The sequence below is a fragment of the Syngnathus floridae genome, chromosome 8, assembly GCF_059516105.1.
Source record: "Syngnathus floridae isolate MCC-2025c chromosome 8, RoL_Sflo_1.0, whole genome shotgun sequence".
Taxonomy (NCBI): domain Eukaryota; kingdom Metazoa; phylum Chordata; class Actinopteri; order Syngnathiformes; family Syngnathidae; genus Syngnathus; species Syngnathus floridae.
Genome location: NC_142420.1, coordinates 11,073,451 through 11,088,870, shown reverse-complemented (window position 1 = coordinate 11,088,870; position 15,420 = coordinate 11,073,451). Strand labels below are relative to the sequence as shown.

The following is a 15,420-nucleotide window of genomic DNA, read 5'->3' as shown; positions in this document are numbered from 1 at the left end:
TAAGTCTCTTATTCTCAAAGGATACCAATGTGACTGTGAAGATTGTTAAAATGTGCTCTTTGTTATCGTGTTTATCCAAAGCACTCTAGAAATTGATTACATTTAGGGCATCATGCTTCTTATAGATGACAAATGCAGTTGTGTTTTGTTGGCCTGCAGTTTAAGTGGATGTGAAATGGTGTAGGACAACAGAATGTAAATAGAAGTGCAAAAGCAATTAGAATACGAAGTAGACTTCAAGTGTGTATGTGCTCACCAGAGGACGCTGTTGCATTTAATCGGATCTAGAAGGCTCTGCGCCCAGGGAGCAAGCAACATTACAAACAATAAAGTAAAATTGGATTTATTCAATCATTCTGATTTTTATTTTATTTATTGATGTATTTTTAGCCATTCAATTACTTTGAGTGGCGTAGTAACTGTAATTTTGTTGTTCCTCATTGTTTTGCTTTTTATTGTTGCACTTTGAGCAAAAAAAACCAACAAAAAACCGCAATGTAAACTAATTGCCTCAGCACATACTATGGATTTAATCATGACCGTTTAATAGCATATTTGTGCACACACACAACCTCATGTGGAAGCTAGATATTGTTTGCTTTAGCTCACAGCTGGTCTCTGCCGTGTACCATTTTGAAGATGTCACTGACCTGTCAGAAAACTCAAATAAACCCCAACAAGAACACTACTGACACAAGACTATCCAGATGATGGCCAAAAGAGCACGCACATCCATGGTGTTCCCATCATCATATGCAGCAGAAAAATAAATACAGTCAAAGTTCCTTGCGGGGGAAAAAAATGATGACCGCATGAGGGGTGAAATCAATCTCAGCCTATTTGCGGCATCAATCACTTCTTTTGAAGACACAAGAAGACATTTTTAAAAAGTATTAGAATACCCGCATTTCTGTGTAATTTGGTCCCAAAAGAGAATTTGAGTTTTATGTAACGTGATGAAACTGGAGTGGTTGGTCAAAGCTAAAACTGCCCTTTGCACTCCAGTTTTAAAATTTACTATTCTCAAGAATCATTACCCGATGAGAACACAGAAGAGCTCTTGCAAAACCTTCGCATAAGAATTTTTGTCATGATTTGATATGTGGAGGATGATTAAAGTGGCATTATGGTTTGGGGCTGCTTTGATACCTCAGGGACTGGACAGATTGCTATTGAACGGAGAACTGGATCCCGACATTTGAATTCAAATCATTCACCATCATCAAAACCACATCGCTATCTATATGCAGATGAGAATAGAATAAATAGAAGTGTTATGACAACTTTGCTGGCCTGCCACAAAAGGAGTAAATGTTTAAAGTACTTATTGATTCTGCTGTTTTGCTAATCAGTAGCCAGAGTTGTGCAAAGTTCATATTCAATGTCAAAATCTGGTTACCGGGTAATCTATAAAAGGTAAAAAAAAAAAAAAAAACAATGATCAGACATAGTGTCTTGGAATGTTTGTGACGAAACAGAAAAGGAATGTTTATCTCAAGCCGTGTGGTAACGGTGACATAAAACTTGGTTGGTATCGGGAGAAATAAAGCAAATTGGAAAAGAACCCTAAGGCAAATTTTGCTTTTTCTGTAAGCCAAGGGGGGGGGAAAATATTACAATGCCAAAGCCCCCAAAAAATCTGGAAATTGAAGTGGCAAAAGACAGTTTCGCGAAATGTTCTCGGAGTCACAACAACATGCAAATGGTTGCATGTTGAGCAGGTTGACATAATGTTGTCGTGTTGACAAGTCGGGGTCAAGGGTTATCTCGATGTACCCAGTTAAAGTAGAATGTCATAACACGTTGGTTAGTCACGGCTTTTTTTTCTGAGGGCACGATCACGAGACCAATCATTTGCCAGATGATTGACTCCCAATCCCGATTAATGTTTTTGTGAGACTACTGAATGCTACTCCTCTCTTGCCCGGCCAATCAGCAGCGAGGTCACAGGTCACGACTATATCAACTCTGGAGTTGGAGGCAAAAACTTAGTTGAGACATTAGCAGCAGCGGCGACGTTATTTTGAAAATTTCTGACTTGATTTTCTTGTACTCATGGCACCCATTCTATTGAACTCAATGGGGAACGACCACAGTGTCCACATCAAGTAAGTATTTTTTCAGTTTGCATGCTACAAATTGGTGGAAAAAATGACAATACTTGAAAAATTGCTATTACATGTTTTGAGATTTTAAACAAGTTTCATTTAGGCCATTTTCAAATAGTTTAGTTTTATTTTGTGAACTTTTCTAGACTCAAAAACTCAACTGGTACTGGTTCAATCTTGCAAAAATGTATTCGAGTTCAAGGTGTCATTAGCGCATAATTAGCATTTTGGCGCAAGCTCCAAAATGGGCTTTTCCCAAAAATTAGCCCCTGTAAAGTTTCTTTGTTACATGAAATTTGGTAGACATGCCTATTATGAGAAGACCCACAAAAAAAGTCTTGACTTTTCCAGTATTCTTTTTTTTTTTTAAATGGTAGAAACTGATTATGTCATAATCAATTCATTTCCATGAGCTAACACTTTTTTTTTTTTTTTTTTGCTTCAGACAAGAGGTTCATGTAAAAAATCCCTATTTGCACACTCTGGAGGAGGACATTCTGTATCACTTCAGCTTGAGTACCAAGTCTCACAACCTGCCAGAGATGTTTGGCGACATTAAGGTACGACCCGCAAAAACAAACCACCAACCCCAGCTGCTGGCTGGCGGAAAGTCATGATACCATATCCTCTCTCACAGTTTGTCTGCGTTGGCGGCAGCGCCAATCGGATGAAGGCCTTCGCTCAGTTCATCCACCGGGAACTGAAACTTTCCGGTGACCCGACGCAAGTCCACGATATTTGCGAGGGAACCGATCGCTACTGCATGTATAAAGTGGGACCGGTTCTGTCAATAAGTGTGAGTATTCCACTCTACAGGCCAGTGCTTATTAAGCTCCTCCCCTTACTTCAACATAATTCCACGAGTGTCTTACGTGAGCCTTCTAATGACAAGCGTTGTTTTCATAGCACGGCATGGGCGTGCCGTCCATTTCCATCATGCTCCACGAGCTCATCAAACTGCTCCACCATGCCCACTGCAAAGACGTGATCCTGTTTCGTCTCGGAACATCCGGCGGCGTCGGTAACAACTTTTCCCCCTTTCCAAAAAGTCACGACATTCTAAAAAAAAATTCTCGTTGGAGACGAGTAAGGAGTTTTTTTGTCCAGGTCTGGCTCCGGGCACGGTGGTGGTGACGGAAAAGGCGGTGGACTACTCCTTCCGGCCTCAGTTTGAGCAGGTGGTTCTGGGTAAAGTGATCACGCGTAGCACGGAGTTGGACGAGGGTGTCGCCAGTGAGCTTCTGCAGTGCTCCAAAGAACTGCAAAACCTTCCCGCCGTGATCGGGAACACCATGTGCACCCATGACTTCTACGAAGGTACGTGGAAACCGCGGTACCTGCTGTTTAAAGGTCCTCGACGACAAAACCGTGAGAATCCTTCGCTTCTCAGGTCAAGGACGACTCGATGGGGCTCTGTGCTCCTTCTCGGAAGAAGAAAAATTGGAGTACCTGAGGAAAGCGTACGAAGCCGGCGTGAGGAACATTGAAATGGAGTCCACCGTGTTTGCGGCCATGTGTCGCGTTTGTGACATCAAAGGTGAGGTTCGGTGCGCTCATGATACATTTTTTAAAATTCCTCATAATTATTTCTTTTTGGGGATTTTATTAGCGGCCGTCATCTGCGTCACACTGCTGAACCGCTTCGAGGGTGACCAGATTACGTCCCCTCACGATGTTCTGGTGGAGTACCAGCAGAGACCTCAAGTCCTGGTGGCCCATTTCATCAAGAAACGCCTGGGACATATTGTTTAAAAAAAAATCCTTGCCCTTTTAATCAATGTATATAGCTACCACAGACGTGTGTGTATATACTGTACCTAATGTTCATATCTTCTATTTAGACACTTTGATTAAGTTAAATATGATGTTGACTGCATTTGCGTTTGTATTGTGTCAGTTTGGTGCTGCTGTTCATATAAGCATTTTAAAAATAATGTGTTACTTTAATAGCTGGAAAAACAAAATGAATATTACATTATTTGTTTATTTGTTGTTTCGATTTCTTGTTAGAGGTCTCATTCTCGGTAAAACATGGCCACGCGCTTGTAGCATTGTATGCCTCACGATGAAAAATGTTACAACGCGGTCGTGTCGTGATATTTGGTGCTTGTAGTCAATGCAATACAAATAAAGTTTTCATGAAAACACAATTGCTGTCCGTGGTATTTAATACATTACATTGAAGACTTAGCGTTAGCTGTGGCCCACAGACTAGCAAAAGCTGACAAGGCTAACTGCATTACATTGTAGCATCGAAGACTTAGCGTGGCCCACAGACTAGCCAAAGCTAACGAGGCTAACTGCAGCTATCATCTTATTTTCGAACTCGAAAATAGTCAATAGATAAATATAAAATATATTCAGAAGTAGTAGTTTGATTCTCACATGAATGCTTAAAACTGGAGTTCAGATTTGGTGTCTCGTCGGGGTGGTTTTGGAGGCTTGATGTGGGCCATGACCTCTTGGGCGTACTGCGTGTGGTGCAAGCCAGCATCCCTCAGGGCCTGCTCGACCCGCAATCTGGGATCAGCGACAATCTGCGCGACACAAGAGAAGGCAACGCTTCAAGTTTCACACCCGGCCTGACATCTAAAAGTCTGAAAGTCATTTCATGCCTGACGATTAATTTCTCACTGGTTGGCATTTCGGGGAGAAGTTTCTCCAAGTTAGAAAATCATTAGTCATGGTTACATAAGATCAACCACAGACTGCGCCGGCGGCCTTGAGCTCAAGGCTGTTTAGAACAGTCTGCGAAAAGCAGGGCAAACATTGTTTAAGCCGCCAAAATGCTTGCATAAGAAATGCCACAGTGCGGGTCAGCGAGCATTTGCAGATGAAAGACAAGGCAACACAACAAATTTGGAACAGGTGGCGCCTGGAAAACTTCGGAGCTCAGATACGAACGACTAAGGAATTGCCAAGCCCGACAAATAACTTTTGTGTTTTATCCTAAATACATATTTTTGAGAATGCTATAAAAATAAGACTCCAGTTGAGACAATATTGTTTGAAATGAATTTTCACCTGGTCGGCCGTGTATGTGTGGAGTCCAAAGAGAGGCCTCTGGATATCATCTTCTCTGAGGGTCAAATATCGATTCCGCCAAGACTGAGTGCCTCCCATCATCCTCTCTGCGTCGGACTCGGCCACCACCGCAACCTGAATTAACAGAATTGCCATTTAATGTGACATCAACGTTAGCTAGTATTCCTATTCGGTGAGGTCCTGCAACGATGTCTGCCTTCTGACTTGCTACCAAATGGTGGCAGTGGTGCCTCAGCACAGATTAAAAGACTTGTGGGCACCGGTTCCAGTAACAGATCCAATCAATGGGGTTGAGCGGGTTAAGAGCACATAATGATCCACCTGGTTTCGAAGAGCTTCCAAACGGTTGTGCCTCTCCGCTTCCTCCCTCTGACGCTCCAGCTTGTATGCTTCTCTCGCCTCCTGGCGCCGCTGCAACATCTCGGCCCGGAAGCGTACCCTGGGGAGAACGCCGAGGGTGAAGACATTAAGACCGGCAAATGCCCTCCCTTCCATCTGCTACTGCGCCGCAATCGCACACACACTACACATGGCTCCTGACACAGAACACCTCCAAGCTTTGGAGCTTTTTATGAGGTTGTCAGTTCTGCTACTCTGTTTTTATATCCCACAGGCCTCACGAGTCTTCCTTTGGTTCACCGTCGTATCTGAAGCGGGGATATCGTCACACAATACGAGTGTAGTGGGTGATCGAAATACAAAGCAAATCATGTTAGGCACTGTACCGTATCCATAAAAGGCTCTTTGACATCAAAGTGATTGAGCAACAATAAGAATGTAACGTAACGTAACGTAACGTAACGTAACGTGACATAATGTGACATAACATGACATAATGTGACCTAACGTGACATAACGTGACATAACATGACATAACATAACATGACATAACACAACAATATCAGTGAATTAATATAAAAGCTTCACTCAAAGACCAAGTGGTGAGAACTCCATCTCCCACAATGCATTGCTCACCTCTCTTTGTCTTGCCTGGCCTGTTCGTCCATGGCGCTCCTCAGTTTGGCCAGCCTCTCCTGATCCCTTTGCTCCAACTCCTCCCTCCTCTTCTGCTGCTCCAAATGAAATTTCCGCAGCTGAAGGGAGAACATTAGCGCGGACGTTGAATCAACGAAGAGAACGGTGGTGACGTCGGCTCCTTAATCTGACTTGCACAAAGCTCTTAGCGCTTTCGTGTCCTATTGATCGCAACCGAGGCGAAATCAGATAAATAGACAAAATGAGATGATATTTCAATGTCTGGCCGACTATGGCGGTAAATTATGAGGAATCAAATGCGTGGTAAATGCTCTCATTAATCAGTGTCTCAGCCCAGGGGAAAGACTTAATTAAACATGATTATGCTCCTTCCTATTCAAGGGAAGTTGGTCTGTAGGCACAATAACGTATTGCTGATAAAATACCTTGCAACATGTCAGTCAGTTGTGTTTTTACGCGTAAGAATGTTGACAGAAAATTTAAACATGAGGCAGATCAACTACAGATATACACAGTGGATATAAAAAGTCTACACACCTCTGTTGCTTGTGACTGTGATTTAATATGAGTTTGGATGTCATTGGTAAATTCTGAGCACAGCTACACATTATAAGGGTGTGCAGACTTGTGCAACTAAATGACCTCCCTGCTCCATTTTTTAAACAAATTGGTTACAATTAGGGGTAAAAATTAGAAACGATTCCCCGGTCCTATTTTGTTATGCGTCAAAAAACGAGCATTTCTACAGGGGTGTGTACACTTTTTATACCCACAATATTTTTTCATCCGATTATGATTGCGCCACGTGTATGGGTGGGTTCACCTTTTCCTTCTGATGTGCCCGCATGGCAGCCTCTTTCTCTTGCTCCCGCTTCAAAATGGCCTCGGCTTCCTCTTGCTGTCTGGCAGCGATGGCCGCCTGTAACTCGGCAACCTCCTCCTGATGGGCCCGCCATTGCTGCAGCTGTGAACGCACGAGCATTGTACAATTTCTAAACCAAACAGTAGAACTCAATTTCCAAACGGCAAAGACTGTAATAATAATAATGATGACTCAATATTTAAATCAACATTTTTTTTTCTGATACAGCTCTGGAATTGGATTTCTTTGTGCAGGTACAAGAAATAGGTCTCCTTCAATTTGCATGTTTTTCAAGGTCAAGTCTCTCTCACCAATTGAGACACTGGCATAACTTTTTGTCCCCCCCAACACACACACACTGCTGCAACATTTTTCCTGTGAGTGACAGGCTCGTTATGCAGCAGGCTCTCTGCGGCGTGCCGGCTATTTGAGTGCGGCATTCCGAGCTCGCAGGCAGATTCCCAGGCCTATTGAGAAGAGAGCGCAGAGGGTGGCCATAGGAATGGACTGAAAATTAAAATGCTCCCGCACGGATTAACGCCAGGTAGTGTCATTGAGGCTTTTGCATGTGTTGAATGTCTGGGGGGGCCCAGACAAACTAAATCATTACTAGGTTACAAAATACTGTGGAAAAAAAAAAATCATTAAGACATTTAAAGCACTCGTGGTCAATGTTACAGATGTGGTTGTATAAATAAAAAGTGACTTGAGAATTTTAATTGATTTAAAAATAAATTATAAAATCAAAAACTTGCTACAGCATTTATTTCTTTAATTAATATTACAAGTAAGAAAAAAATGTATAGAAAAAATTATACAAATAAATATTTGTATAAAAATAAAAATATTTAAAAAATATATAATATAAATAAATATATAAAATAAATATATAATAAATAAAAATATTTGTTCAAAATTGCTTGCATGATATTCAGCTAGCTAGTCTGGAGCCAGCGTATCGGTCAATGACCTTAGCTTGAAAATTGGAACCTACAGTAAAAAGCGCAAGTTCTGAATGTAATACCGATGTTTAAATTTAATCCAGAAAGCACAACGGCAACAAAGAGGCTCTGAAGAGCCTAAAGTATTAATTCCTTACAATGCAATGTTGTATGAAATAAAAGCAAGCCGGCAGGGTCCTTTTATGCAGCATTGTAAAGACTGTCTAAGGAACAAAAGAATGGCTTTTTTTTCTTTTTTTTTTTATCTGTGCGCTGCAGCCTGTTCAAAAACCTTAATTGTACGTTGACGTCTTCAGTCACAGCAGCTTTTAGAATTTTCTATTGCGTGTCTAATAGTCAAACAATACACGGTATAATGGAGTGAATCAGTTCAGGAAGAAGCGTGAGCAAAATTGACAATTTTTGACAAAAGATGAAAAGTGTCATACGCCTACTGGAGTTACTCACGCACACATGGACGTACTAAACAAGTCAGCGACTCGTCGTTTACAAAATTGTTAAACTCACTGAAACAAGCTAAAATTGACAAATTAGTTAACTTAAACATGTGGCAGCTTTTTACCACTCCCGTCTGGCTTTAGTTACGACTATAAAATTCTTAATGAAGATACTCCAAAGTGTGAAAGAAGTGGGAGTATATGAAAGCAAGTGCAAACAAAAAATCAGTGGGCTAATAAAAAGAAGAAGAATGGCGGGCTGGATGCAAGGAGCAGAAGTGACTTGAAGTATCTCGTTCGTTTGAAATGGAAGCCCCGTCAGGCTGAGCAACTGGCGGCATGATGCAACCTAAGAGCCAGTGGTGCTCTGAAATCAATTGGAAAGGATTTATTCCCGAGCCCAGCCAACCTGATGAGGTGAGAACCAAACCAGAAAAGCTTTCCAAACTCATCCAGTGGAGGCACAGGGAGGATTAGAAAACGTCTGTCACTGGTGCTTTGCATTCAGGGAAGCTAGCACTTTTTTTTTATTCTGACTCCAAACAGTTATAGGAGTTACTTTGATGACTGCTTAGAATGGTTATAATCAAATTAAAATATATTTCATGAATATTTACATTTACGTATGATGCAACAAAATGGAGGCAAAGTACTACTTTTGTCTAAATGAAGCTCCACAGCTCACTTCAACTAAGGCATCACGACCATAACTGTAAATTCAAGTTAAGCTTTTCTTTCTCGACAAAACGAGACAGTTATCAGAAAAGCCACGGGGCATTACTATCGTTCCAAAATTGGCAGAGAAACTGTGAGCACACAAAAAAGCAGATTTGTTTACATGAGTAACAAGGTTGTCAAATGAATGCCAACAGGCGCTCCTCTGAGACAACCGAATCAAATGTTTTCAGGGTTCTTCTTTATTAGTTCGTTTGCATTTCGTGGCACTTACCTTTTCTCTGAGATGGAAGCAGATGTCTTGCTGATGCTGGCGGTCCCTTTGGAGCTCCAACTCCTCCTGATAGGCGTCCCTGGCCTCCTGCAGGGTGGCTAAGGCTTTAGCCAGGAGCTCTTCCTGGTCCTGCTGCCACTGTTGGGTCAGAACCTTTATCTGGGTCTGCGTGAAGCGCTGCCTGGCCAACGCACGCTCGTGCTCCATCTGCGGGTAGTGAGCAACATCACAAATTTCAGTTCCAAATTCTTACAAATGGGCATTAGAAACTAAAACACAAAAAAAGTCTCTCCTCTCGATTTCCTAGCTGGGAAAGGTGGTGAAGATCTTTTGGTTTTGTGCGCGAGGAGCTGCCACATGCTATTCATCATTGTGTCAGGGGGCTCACTGTGGCGGCATCACTTGGCTGCTTTTGCAGAACGCGGCCAATGATATTAATCTCTCGGCTAATAGCAGCTAACTATGGTGGGAAGGCATTAGACGGCTGGCTGGCTGGCTTTGCTGAAAATGAGTGAAGCGCCCGAGGCTGTGAGGCAAATCATGTTTATTAATGTATCAAAGTGTCAAACTTGTGAAGGATCCCACCCTCTGTTCTTAATTTTTTTTTTTTATCTCACGCTTTTATTGACTTACTGGGACGGAGTTAAAATGGGTTACAGTGAACCCCTGTTTTGTCACATTACATTAAATCATTTTTATTTATTTTATTATTTTATATTTATATATTATACATTTTATATTATTTTTTATTTTATTATTTGCAGAGAAAACTTTTAACTTGATTTCCGCTTGAATGTCTCTCCATGTTGAAGTTTACTGTGTTGTAATTAAATTTGTGTTCATTTATAAAAAGCCATTTAAAATGACAACTAACAACACGGCACATGCCAATGTCTGATTTTCTTTCTAGAAAATAAATTGCCGTTTTCTTCCTCGCATCTCCGTCAGACTGAGCTCTAAATGTAGCATTCAATCGGATGCAATATTGGGAGGTCTCGGAGTGCCAGACAGTTGTCATGGTGACACTAAGCCATGATGTCAGCAACTCGCCACCATGCTGGGACCAATATGCATTTGAAAGAACAAAAATACAGACACTTATCAATATGTCGCCATCACTATCATTTTGCCTTCGGGTTAGATCTCATAAGATGATTTTGTGAATATTGCAGATGGATGTATGCGCATCACAGGGCGTGCAAAACTGTAATTGCTTTGGAAATGAAAAGATTTTGCCCTAAAATGAAAAAAGCTAAATATGGCCCATTATAAATAAGCAAGATATTCTTGTAACATTAATTAGCTGCATGATGAGGAGAAACCTTGGCGCTCTACTTTCAATTAATGCAGAACTTAATGGGCAATCTTGGAAAACTTTGGCATTTTGTTTTCGTTTCATTTATCAGTGGAAATGACTAAAAATGATGCAGAAATTGGCTTAAAACATTTTTTTTTTTTTTTTGCACATTACCAGATCCTGTCTGCCTTTCTCCGGGAAGACCCTTTGAAGCATATGCAAGCATAGAACCCGATAATTGGGTATGTCTTGCGTGTACTGCGACAAAGTGAAATTGAAGCGTAGGTGATCATCTGGACACCAGCCGCAGTATCTGAAACACGTTTATCGGATTGAAATAATTATTGCACACATCTGACAACAATGTCCAAAAAAATGTCATGCCAACTTGTCTGTTCTCTTCAGGTGCTCGTGAAGACATTGCAGTCGACCGTGGTGGATTTCTGATAATGAGTGGAAGGCCTGGATCAGCGACTCCTTTAGTTCTGGGTAAGGGCAGTCTGACTCTAAAACTTCTGCTGGAATGTTGTCTTTCACCAAGATATCCAAGGTTTGGAGATATTTCTACAGGCAAGGTTCATCTTTCAAGATTGGCATACAAAGCTGATGATAAGCAAGAAGCGTACCTCCAAACCAAGATCGCTAATCTCCTCTTGTAGATCACTGTACTCTTCTTGAAGTTTCGTCATTATGATAGATTGCTGGTCTTTAACAAAAGTGACCTGGAATAAAAAAATTGATTACAATTTAGAACTTTATCTTTGATCTCTTCTGCTTAACACCTGATGTTGGACTTGTTCCCAGTTTGATTGAGGACTCCTGTTTTCCTCCTTTTGCTCCTGCTCCAACCTGAAGCTCAAGTCTTCCTTCAGCTGATGAACTGGCGCCACGGTGCCCATTACGAAGGCTTTCCGGTCTCTCTCGAGGAAAACCTCTAAACACCAGACCAAGGAGAATTCTTCTGAGTTGTGGAATTGCTGTTTGAGGCTTCTGTAGCTTACCGTAATCTTTGAGTGAGAAGATAGCGGTGTCTTCTATGCTGAGCGGCCTGATATTGTCGATAAAATCTCGCATTTCGCTCTCAGCCTTTTCCCTGTTTGTGGATAAAGAATTAAAAATCACCGCATGTCTGCTTTTTAACTTTTGGAGGAAACTCTATGACGGTTATAAACGTCAACGGTACTGAACGGGTTAACAAAGCTCCAAGTATATTTTCAAACAGAGTGCCATTATTTGGGCTACCTGTTATTACCAGTAATTCTGTTTCAAAGTAGCTGCTGGTTAGAAAAGAAAAAAAAAGGTTTATAGTGCTGCTAAGAGCGCCAAAGGTGTGATTTGTTCCGTAAATCCAGAAGATGGATACGCTTTGTGTCTATTTACCGCAGTTTTCACTCGTCGGGAAAATTAAATCGGGGCCATAATGTGCTCAATGTCCCTCTCGTAATTATAAGTAACCAAAACAAAACGCTCGCGGCGTCTTGATTTTCAAAATCTCCGTACAATTACACTAGGTATAAACCAACGTGTCGGATGCACATGGTCGCTCGTTAGTGAGTATCCCGCTTGTGTACAGTACATCATTAACCTCGGCCATGACGCAGGCGAACAGAACCGCACCCCGGGGGTTCTTGCAGCCTTTGTCACTTCACAAAACATGATTTTTTTCCCCTCTCGTTTAATGTATTCTATCGGCTTCTAAAGCTCCACTGCCACTCTCTCCCACTGTGTTCGCTCCAAGTCAACATTTTCAAATCTTACCATTTCACCCCCTCATTGGAGTTGATCTTCCGTTTCCCCTTTTTTAGCACCACCCAAATTCGGTCAGTCGGATCCCCATCGGAGTTTTTAAGTGGCTGTTTAGTGTAATAGCAAAGTCAGACGACTGCGGCAGATAACGACTGGGAGTAATAGGCTTCTCTTACTCGGCTTTTTGTAGCCGAGGGCACTCTCGGCTCCACACCTGCCTGTGCTGCCGTAATATGTCGCATTCCTTTATTTCCTTGGCGACACATCGGGTCCTCCTAACCTGGAAGATGAATACACCGCTGGATGAAATAACTGCAGTGTAGGCAGAAAAAGTCCAACTTTGAAATTCATTGATGTCAGATTATTTGATTTAGTGGGTCAACGCTTTATGCGCTTTGGGTACTGATTAGCTTTGCACATTTATCTCATTCAAAAAGTATGACCATGTTTAACAACTGAGGTAACCCAGTTTGAAATGACTAATCAGATTTACTGATGGTATCAGGAGTGGGATGGCTCGCTACAAAAATCAATGTAATGCAGCAGACCATAGAATTCAAATGGAGCATAAGTGAGTGTAATCTAAAAAAAAAATTGCACCAAAGGCAACAAATGGCGATATATTATTTACCCTCTATCACTATGGGAGATGTGTACAGAACGCCAAGCGTGCTATTCCGCCAGTGGCAAACATGTCTTATCTGGGTTATGCAGCGAGTGAGGTTGGATCAGTGCAAAGGCAAGTTTAAGGATACAAAAAAAATCAAGAGGCTCCTACGACAGTTAAGCAATTAAAACACTGCAGGTTGAACAGCCTAATCTGCTTGGCCACAAGCACACACGTTTCCCTGCGCTCTGAGTCAAACTTCAAACAATTTTTTAATAGACCCCAGGCAGCCTGATGAATATTAACCAAACTAAGCACTATTGTGTGTGGCACTGATATCACTGCTCTCTTTCAACTCTTAAATATTACGCAATGGCGGTTTAAATCCAAATAATAATAATGGGTTGACAAATCCATAGAAATGTTGCAGTTTTGCAATCCAACTATGTCAATTCACGGCACCACATGGTTATCATATTTCAACGGTACACACACAAAAAAAAAATTTGTTGGGTTAGACGTCACCTTGTTTCCAAACGCAGCAGTCTCTAGCCGTTTGGCGTCAACCATAGCTTGCATTTTGTCATATTCCGCCGGCTTATAGTTTGATCTATACAGGCCATTCTTCAGTTGTATTGTCAGTTTATCTGCAAGGAAAAAAAGCAAACGAGGTCGGACAATAAACAAGTGATCACAAAAGATTCATAATGTATGTCCTTTCTTGGCAACTAGAGTTCGGTCAACTTCGATTTTTATTGCCAGCATTTCATAGGAAAGGACTTCTTAAGATTCATGGTCATTGTAGTAAATTCACGCATGCATGCATTCTGCGTATTTTATGACTAGTTTATGTGCAACACATGTGGATTCTACGGCATACGGTAATAAATAATATATTTTACCACATTGTAATTTATGCTAGCACACCTATGGAAAGCAAGTACAATGTGGATGTGTGACGAGGGTAATTCATAGACACTTCAAGTATTTTTATGGGATAAATAATTGATATTGAGAGCAACTTAGGATGGACTACATTGGGATATCTGAAAGAATAGAAAACCAAATGTCCAAAGTTGTTTTTCACTGACTTCAGCAAGAAAAGACAAAGGCCACGGTTCAAATGATGCACTGCGGAATAGATTGCCCAGCAGGCGGAGCAGAGTTGCAGTGTTAAGACATTTATGTTTGCAGTTCTGCTGAGTGCCATAAAGACAGGTGAACAAACAAGCCTTGTGGGACAAGAGCATCAAAGCCACGTCAGGACATTTAAGTGGAATTCCATTCAGGAAGGAACCTCCAGGTCAAATTTGACACTAATTCCACTAACTCACCCAAATCTTCTGGTCTGTAGCAAGTGATAAACGTTTGGCCGCCTACATTCATTGCCCAGGTGCTAGTGGTGTATTTTTGTACTCACAATATCAAATCACCTGTAAAAAATAAATACAGGAACTAGTCATATAAACAATTCATCATTATTTCTGAAAACAGGGTAAAATAAATGTAAATGTTACTGGGTACCTGTTTGAAGGTAAATAAGTGACAAAACAGTTTGTGAAGAAAACAACTGGTTATGACGTTTAAAGGAAAGTATACATTTTGTTGTTTGTTTGTTTATTTCAAACATACAAACAAACAAAACAAAATATATACTTTCCTTTAAACGTCATAGCAGTTGTTTTCTTCACAAACTGTTTTGTCACTTATTTACAAAACAAAAACATATCGCATATTGATGACGTAATCGCCGGCCAAGGTATATAAACACGGAAGCGGCAAGGTGCGTTTAAACGCAAGCGCGCCCCTAGCGAGAAAAATTAAACATTACTGCAATTTATCTGCGTGTTGAGAACTAAAGATGCAAAATACTTTTGTACTTTACCATTATATAAGATTATTTTATGCGTGAATGATCAAGTAGCTGTCCTTTTTAGGCAACCGTGGTATGGGTTAATTTACTATGTACAACACAATGCATATCTGCACTTGTTGTCTTGTTGTTTGTATTTAAGCAGTTTAGAAATGACATCCTTTGAAATGCATTGGGAAAAAAATTAAACCCAAATAATTCTTAAAAAATGCTAAGTTATATTCAAAATGTATTCACAGCATACAACATCTATCTAGCATGCAGCAGCAATTTATCTAGCTATTCATCTGTCCATCCAGCAAACTAACAATATACGGTCCAAAGTCTGGTTAAGCAAGAAAAAACTGGCAATTTTTGCAACGGATTTTGCACACTAAAGTTGATATCAAATGGTAAAATTAATCGGTTCCCACTTTTTCTTTTGGTGTTCCTCTCTCCTCTCCTCGATTGTATCGGTTGACAAAAAGTGTAACCAGGGAAACTGACGTCATCGTCTCTCATTGGTCCATTCAACAAGCCCAACCTTCCCAGTTATTCC

At 41.0% G+C, this 15,420-nt stretch overlaps 2 protein-coding genes across 6 annotated transcripts; one reads left to right on the top strand and one right to left on the bottom strand.

The window, feature by feature from the left end:
• Positions 1–1,949: 1,949 nt before the first annotated feature.
• On the top strand, positions 1,950–4,258 carry LOC148394563 (uridine phosphorylase 2-like). Its single transcript, XM_088382144.1, has 7 exons — positions 1,950–2,108; positions 2,554–2,668; positions 2,746–2,904; positions 3,015–3,129; positions 3,216–3,425; positions 3,499–3,645; positions 3,718–4,258. Exons 1-7 carry the CDS (start codon positions 2,056–2,058, stop codon positions 3,858–3,860), a joined length of 942 nt encoding a protein of 313 aa, XP_088238270.1. The 5' UTR covers positions 1,950–2,055; the 3' UTR covers positions 3,861–4,258.
• Positions 4,077–15,384, bottom strand: LOC148394562 (coiled-coil domain-containing protein 148-like). 5 transcript variants are annotated; one of them, XM_088382139.1, is made up of 16 exons: positions 15,296–15,384; positions 14,344–14,442; positions 13,535–13,656; positions 12,617–12,682; positions 12,415–12,509; positions 11,658–11,749; positions 11,439–11,590; positions 11,283–11,378; positions 11,045–11,220; positions 10,831–10,969; positions 9,360–9,566; positions 6,973–7,113; positions 6,129–6,247; positions 5,475–5,592; positions 5,133–5,267; positions 4,077–4,645 (listed from the first exon to the last, which is right to left on the bottom strand). In XM_088382139.1, the coding sequence occupies exons 2-16, from the start codon at positions 14,393–14,395 to the stop codon at positions 4,502–4,504; spliced, it is 1,854 nt and encodes a 617-aa protein (XP_088238265.1). In that variant the 5' UTR covers positions 14,396–14,442; positions 15,296–15,384; the 3' UTR covers positions 4,077–4,501. The 5 variants fall into 5 exon arrangements, with proteins under 5 accessions (XP_088238265.1, XP_088238264.1, XP_088238267.1 ...); XM_088382138.1 differs by lacking the exon at positions 15,296–15,384 and adding an exon at positions 14,534–14,613; XM_088382141.1 differs by lacking the exons at positions 12,415–12,509; positions 15,296–15,384 and having other exon boundaries at positions 12,579–12,682; positions 14,344–14,525.
• Between the last annotated feature and the right edge of the window lie 36 nt (positions 15,385–15,420).